General features: G+C 52.7%; 1 protein-coding gene across 2 annotated transcripts in view; it reads right to left on the bottom strand.

Moving 5' to 3' along the window:
• Positions 1-4,801: 4,801 nt before the first annotated feature.
• MLLT1 (MLLT1 super elongation complex subunit) overlaps positions 4,802-7,491 on the bottom strand; it is a 68,010-nt gene continuing 65,320 nt past the window's right edge. For both annotated transcript variants that reach the window (XM_052643299.1, XM_052643298.1), the window contains one exon: positions 4,802-7,393. In XM_052643299.1, the coding sequence (XP_052499259.1) occupies positions 7,265-7,393 (129 nt within the window). In that variant the 3' untranslated portion in view covers positions 4,802-7,264. The remainder of the gene's footprint in view (positions 7,394-7,491) is intronic.

Here is a 7,491-nt window from a genome sequence, read left to right as displayed (position 1 = left end):
GACTCGGGACATTGCTGCTGCGCCCGCACGTGGACCAACATCTCCTCCAGCGAGAAAACACAAAGAAACTATAAGAGACTAAAAACAGCTGTGTGCATAAGCAACGGGGGCAAATTATGAATAAGACACAAAAAGACAAAAACCCCAAACAGCACCACCCAAGCCACCTCTCCCGCCCAACCCCTGGACCCATCCCGTATATGGAACCAGTTCAGCTCCCCGCTCCCAGAGCGAGCAAGGATATGTCACTTGCTTTCTCTCTCCCCTGCTGCAGCAGGGACCCCAGTGAAGCCTTGCCTCAATTTCCCTCTGGCCTCATCAATTCTACTGATTAAGGAGGCCAAGAACCCTGGTTAGCCACACCATCGGTGCCACACCCCGTCTCTCTGCCCGCGTCCCTCTTTCTCGCCTACCTGAGGTCTCCGACGTGCCCACAGGCTACCGCTACTGGACCACGAAGCGGCATGGCGAGGTGTGCCTGCGGCACGAGCCCTCCTGCGTCAGAGAGGCGTCCATCACCGAGCACGACATGGTCCTGGGCAAGGCCATCAAGCAGGCCAACTATATTGGCTCAGCTCCAAGCACTGACCGCCCCCGGCTCAGCTACGTCGAGTACCACGAGGAGTGCCGCCTGGCTTTCCGCGGGACCCAGCGTGCCCCGCGCGGCGCCCGCTTCCCGCTCCTGCGCCTGCGCACCACTCCCCTGGGCGCCGCGCCTTCCCTCTTGCGCCTGCGCGCCATTTCTTCCCTCGGGCGGCTTTGCGGGTACCGTCGCTCCGTGTCTCTGGTTGGTTTGTCTGAAGCTGCCCAAGTTCACAGGTTCGAGTCTCAGCTCCCCCCATCACCCAGGGTGTTGTTGCTCAAATTACTTAACCTCACTCATCAACGTGTATACCTTAAATGCGTGCGACTTTTTTTTGTGTTAAAAAAAGTAAGCTACCCAGGTTCACTGTGCCTTAGTTTCCCCATCCGTAAGACGAGGGATATTGGCATTTTTACATAAATATAGAAAGTAAAATATAATAGCACCTAGCACAAAGATTTTCTACAAGGATTTCGTGCATTTACGCGTATCAAATAGCTCCTGGCACACTAAGCATTGCATCCACATTAGTCTTACGGTTGCTGTTACTGTGACTCTTCTCCAGTGAGCCCCATTTCCGTAGCCAGATCATTCTTGACCGCCCTCCCCACCTCCCCACCCCCGCCACTCCCACATCCTTTTAAAATTTTCCACTCTGCCCTACCGGCCACCTGTTACCATGGTTGTATCGTTTGCTTAGTTGGTCAGTTCTATGAGGGTGAGGAGCTGGACTGCCTTATTCCCTATGGGACCCCAGGATCTAGGAGAGCACTGTCTGCTCAGGTATGTGTTCAATGAATAAGTGCCCGATTTTCAGATTGAGACAGACGGTAAGAGACTTCAAGGGGCTTGTCCAGTCAACATAATAAAGTCTGCATTGAGTACACAGTGATCTAGAGAAAACTGAAGCATGAAGGGGGTGGACTAGCCAGGCTGGGGGCTTGGAATCTTAACATGGTGACCAAGGAGATGAGGCAGAAATTTCAACAGAGATTTAAAAGTGGTCGGGAGGGAGCTATGTGACTTTCTGGGGGAAGGTGTTGTAGGCAGAGGTTAAGGAGCAGTGCTAAGGCCCTAGGGTAGGACGTGGCTGGCCAGTTGGAGGAAAGGAGGCTGGAGCAAAATGAGAGGGTGGAGAGTGGGAGGTGAGGGCAGGAAGCGAGGACGCCGTCTTCTGGGCTGCGGGGTGGGGAGGACCTGGGGCTTTTAGCAGGAGGGAGCCCAGGCGGAGGGCAGGCGACACGGAACCAGATCTGACTCCGGAGCTCACAGGCGCCCTCTGGTGGCTGCAGAGAGAACAGTTGGTTAGAGAAAGGTAGATAATCCTGTAGGTTCCAACCTATGTTATAGGCCGCGCAGAAGCAGAAAACGTGAGAAGCAACATATAAAGACATTTGGCTGAGAGTTTTCCGGGACCCCCACCAAATGCTACCCAGTATCTTTTTTTAAAAATCAGAATTCAAAACAGAATGTTAATGTGAAACTTCAGAACAAGATAAATATTCGAAAACATAAGCTGATTAGTTTATGTGCGAAAACAAGCATGCAAGGACATTGGAGTGATTTCTTGAATACTGATGGGGCGGGGGGAAGGATGTATGGCTTGCCCTACCAGATATTAAAGAAATGACAAAGCAGAAGTAACTGAAAGCTCAGTGATGGGACATAAAAAGATATGCAGAAGAGAGAAGTCAGGGACTGAGAAATACATGCAGGAATTGAGTAATGTATCAGTGGGCTCTAACTCATGGCAAACTGGATTGGAAGATGACAAAGAAGAAAGGAGGGAGGGAAGAAACCAGGAGAGAACTTAAAAAAAAAAATCATCCTCAATAAAATGTTAACAACCCAAAAACCATTGAAAGAAAGGAATTCAGCATGGTGGAAATGTCATAAACAAAACCTACAGACAAGCTGGGGAAATAGAATACATTCCAAAGCCCCACATTACGTATTCCATAAGGAGCTCCTAAAAATACACAGACACATAAGCACACAGACACAAATACTAAGAAACCTGGTAGGAAATAGGCAGATCCACCAGAAAAGCTGTTGAGCATAGACGCTGTCACACACCTGAATGTGTGCAGTTACGTGTGGTCGTGGAAGTAAATGAAGAAGCTAAATGCCCACCAGCAGGGTGAGTTATGTAAATTATGGTGCCTTTACACAGCATGCTAATTTGGAATGAACTCTAAGATATAGGAAGAGAAAAGGATGCATGTATGGTACCACTGGTACAGTTTTGTCTTGTTCATGCACAGATGGCTTTTAAGACCTGTGTAAGAAAGTGGAGAAGGAAAAGAAGTAAGAATGAGGATCACCACTCACAGCACCTGTGTCCCTGGAAACTTTGGACTTGTGCCTGCATCACCAAAATACAAACTTAAAATCTGAAGGATTCCTTAGTGGTCCAATGGTTAAGACTCCATGCTTCCAATGCATGGGATGTGGGTTCCATCCCTGGTTGGGGAACTAAGACCCTACAGGCTGTGTGGCTTGGCCAAAAACGGGAAAAAAGATTGGAAAAAAATATTTGGAACAGTTCGAGGCAAAAGCATTTAAAAGGGATGGAGATGTCATATCAATAGAAGAAACAAATCATTAAAATATATGAAACTGTTTCCAACTAAAAGACAAAATCTTAAAGGCACCAGAGATCAAAGTCACATGATCCTCAAAAGGGCAACAAATGACACTGAAGGGCTGACTTTTCCACAGAAACAATGGAAGCCAAAAGATGACGGAGCAGCAAGCAGGAGGTGGGGACAGACCATACCTGCCAATTTAGAATTCTATACCTAATGAAAATATCTTCACAGAATAAAGATACAATGAAATAAAGATACAAAAGCTGAGGGAATTCATCACTGCAATAAATGAAATGCTAGTGAGACTTTTTTTAGGCTTAAGAAGATGATTCCAGATGGAAATTCAGAAAGCACACCCCAGGAGGTGATTATATGGGTAAATACAAAGAAATACTTACTGTAAGCAATGAAGTTAACACATACCTGACCTTGAGTGTCAGGAATGTGCTTCCTAGCTGCATGGATGCAGGAAGGTCAACTCTTGCAGAATGTTTCTTCACCAGTTGTGGGAATTCTGACAGCAGTGCCTACCCTAACCAAGTGTTTGTAGAATCTACGCAACAACTCTCAGCCCAACACCTGGTTTGTAGCAAACCCTACTATATTTTTATACATAGTCATCCTTTACTCTGTGTATGTGTGTGTCGGTGGGGGGAGGGGGGAGGCGGGGGCCGGGGGGCAGTGTCTGGGAATGGTGGGAACCATTCTAGACCCTCTTTTACTCTGTGTCCCTAATTCAGGAGCTCAGATGAGAAACTGTCCCAAAAAGGCCTGCAGAATCCCTGGTAGGAAAGAAGGCAGGAAGGCCACAGCCTGGATGCTGAAAATGGAAATTCTGGCTACTGATTAGAAAACAGACAAAATTATCTTGAGTACCCTGGTGTGGCCAGCTGTCTCCCCAAGTGTCTGCCAACTGACAGAAGTGATTTTAATTACCCGCTGTGGGCAGAGTGGCTGGATGGTACTGGCCAATACTGACCATTCTGGAATGAATCTTCCATCCCTCTGGTAGGACTGGAGCCCACAGGGTGGACAAGACTGCTTAGAGAGAGCCTGGGAGAGTTGTCTCCTTGGGATTCACTCAGCCTTTCCCCATAAGTCCAAAGCAAACCCCACCATGGACAAACTGGCTGACAACCACCCTGGGACCTCACAAAGGATGTTTTTGCCCACCTTTTCTGTCTGGTTTTCATCCATCCATCCATCAACTCACCCATTCCCATGATCTATCCACTCACTCATCCACTCACCCACCCATTCATCCATATTGTGAGGTCAGGCTTGCTCTTCAACCCAAAATTTGCTCCCTGCTTTCAAGGAAAGAACACACCATCAACATCCGGATGGTGGAGTTCATTCTCTGCCGTCTCGCACCTCGCCGGTTTCTGGTAGTGCCATCTGTATCCGCTGGGATGCCAGCCTTGCTCACACTCCCTGCACCCGCTCCTGGTGCCCACCTAGCTTGGCTCCAACTCCCTCTCCTCTTCCTGGTCATCCATCTGGAAACACTGAGACGGGGAGAGGAGAAAAGGGGCCCCATGGTACTTTGTGCCTCTACTCACCAACTCCACGACAGAGGGAACCAAGCAGACGCACAAAGCCCTACACGTGACTCTGCTTTCCCATCTGACTTTATTTCACTTTTTTTTTCTATAAAACTCCTCCATAATTTCACAATTTAACAAAAAGAAAGTTTAAAATCCAGGACAGAAACAATCCTGTGACTTATTACAAACACAATTCTCCTTTATTCCTTTTATCCAGGAGTTGGTCTCAGGTTGATGAGTGTCCTAGTTTCTAGTGAGACACATTCTTCGTAAAAAAAAAAAAAAAACAAAACAAACAAAAACAAAAAACCCTTGTGGGTAGGAAAGGTATTCGATACCTTTTGCTTTCAGGCGTCGGTTTACATTTTGTTCAGGAGAGAGCAAAACACGGGGATTTGCACTGGGGGCAAGGGGGTTAACACTAAACACGCGGCCATCACGAAGTGCCGGCCCTTCCTATGGAAGTGTTCCCCAGAGCCCTGGTGGACCCAGCTGCCAGGCAGCTGGGGCTGGGGTGGGGGAGCAGCTGGGAATGCCGTGGCCAGGGCCCTGGCTGCCTGGCACGTCCATCAGGTGGTTGCAGGGCCAGCACTGAGCCCAGAGTAGGTCCAGAGGACAGCACAGGGGCCTTCTGGCCAGAGGAGGTAACAGAAATGGGTTGGTGCTTCTGAAGGCCCTGGAAATCAGAGGCAGGGCCAGCTTCTGCTGCTGCTGCTGCTGCTGCTAAGGGTAGACCCACGAGCCCAGCCTTCCTCTAGCTGCCTCCGGCGCAGAGCCCGGCTCCTGAGCAGAGAGCTGCCCGAGTCACTGAGTCAGGAGCTCCTCGAGAAGGAAAAAGACTAGTGCCCTTGGACTGAGGCTCCCACCCGTGACCCCAGCAGCCTCTGTGCAGAGGGCCCGGCAGCTGCTGCCCTCAGGCCAGTCCCTTCTGGCCAATGTCTTAGTTTCCAGAGGAGAGGTGCCCCACTTCGGAGTACTGTTGGCCTGCCTGGGGAAACGGGTGGCGGCACGGAGCCTGCCACACAGGCCTGCCCTTTTCCTGATACCTCGAGGCAGTGGGGCTGGGAGAGATTCAGAGCAGATGGCGAGGAGTCACGGCGTTTTCCTTGGAAAGTTCTTGGGCCTCCCCAGGTCCTGGGGTCTCACCAGCAAGGCTGGCTTTTGGGGAAGCCTTGGAGGCGGGGCTCCTGAGGGAGTGTTGGGGGTCTGCCTGACAGACCAAACTGGAGCACTGACAATGCTTGGGGGCCACAGGGAAGGGGGGGCTTGGTGCACCCGACGTGAGTACTCACAAACTGGGAAGAGAAGGGGCCATCCAACGGTGGTGGGAGAGGAGGTGAGCCCAGCTCTGGTCCAGGCCTCCTCTCCTGGAGCCAGTGGGGGCCAGAGGAGCCTGGAGTCAAGGTCTGGGAGAGCAGAGGCTGCATAAACAGGCCCCCAGGCCCAGGAGTTTCCCCACAAGGACGTTCCGGCCGAGGGTGGGGAGGAGGAGCTGGCTTGGCCCTTGGAGAGTTTCAGGCGTGCGAGGCGTTGGGTCTCTGGCCCTGGACTGGCATGACTCACAGGGGTGGGAGGGCCTGCTGCCCACCAGGGCCCAGGCATGAGGGGTTGGCTCTGAGTCCTGACGCTCCGCAAAATACTCCACAAACTATCCCGTCTTATTTGGCAAAAGCTCTTTTTTTTTTTTTTTTTTTTCCAAAGTTTGAAGACTCGGTCAACAGAAGGAAGAGGATCCTATGGAAGGAGGAAGAGGACGAGCCCCGGGCCGGGGGCTGCTTCCGGAGATGGCGGCGCGTAGTGTTCACCAGCCGGGGAAGGGAGAGGCGTCCTCCCTACCCCTGGAGGGGCCGGCTGGCATCCGGCTCGGCCTCCAGCCCGACGACAACACGACCAGTGGAGACATCTTAACCTACAAGTCCCGCCTTACACACCCCCCACCCCCCCAACGTGCACTGCTGCCACGGAAACACACATCTGGAACCCGCTCTGGTACCTACAGTGCAGACATATATATATAATAGGGAGAGAACTATACAGCACGAGTCCCAGCACAGTGAGAGCCGACACGGAGCCGTGCCAGCTCACGGCGGGTGAGTGGGGCCCGTCCAGGCGCAGCGGGGCCCTCTGAGGTCCTGGAGCACGGCGTGCGTTCTGAACCGTTTGGAGAGGCTGGAGGCAGGGCCCCCGCTGCTCAGAGGGCCCGGGCAGTGAAGCTGTGCCACATGCCCCACCGTGGAGCCAGGCCCCCAACACAGGGCACGCTTCCTCCCCTTCAGGAGTGAGGCCTGGTGCCGCCTCCAATACAAGCCGCTTTCCCAGGGAGGCCCAGGTGACAGCCCTGGGTGTCGGGGAGCAGCAGCGCCAGCCTGGCCCCCCTCTGCCCCAGGGCTCCCAATGAGGAAAGTGCAGCTGGCCATGTGGGCCAAGGACAGGGCGGTCACTAAGGCAGTGCTGCGGGCGGGTGAGTCGAGAGAAGGGGGAAGGCGGGGCCCGGACGTGGCCTCCCAGGACCCCAGGGTCGCGGCCCGGCACCCGGCCCAGGGTCATGTGGCCACAGCCTCCAGGTAGCTCTGCAGCTTGCGCACGGTGGTCTCATCCAGGGAGAAGAGGTCAAAGTCGAAGGTGGTGTTGGTGACGTTGAAGTGACCGGTCTCCTCGATCAGGTTCACGATCTGAAAGGAGGGGGCAGGGAGGCTTCATGGGCAGGATGCTGGGCTGGGGTGGCCTCCGCCCCCAACCAGGCCCTCAAAGAAAAGCAGGCGGCTCCTGA

The sequence above is a fragment of the Budorcas taxicolor genome, chromosome 7 (assembly GCF_023091745.1).
Source record: "Budorcas taxicolor isolate Tak-1 chromosome 7, Takin1.1, whole genome shotgun sequence".
Classification (NCBI taxonomy): domain Eukaryota; kingdom Metazoa; phylum Chordata; class Mammalia; order Artiodactyla; family Bovidae; genus Budorcas; species Budorcas taxicolor.
This window is presented reverse-complemented; position numbering and strand designations above follow the sequence as displayed.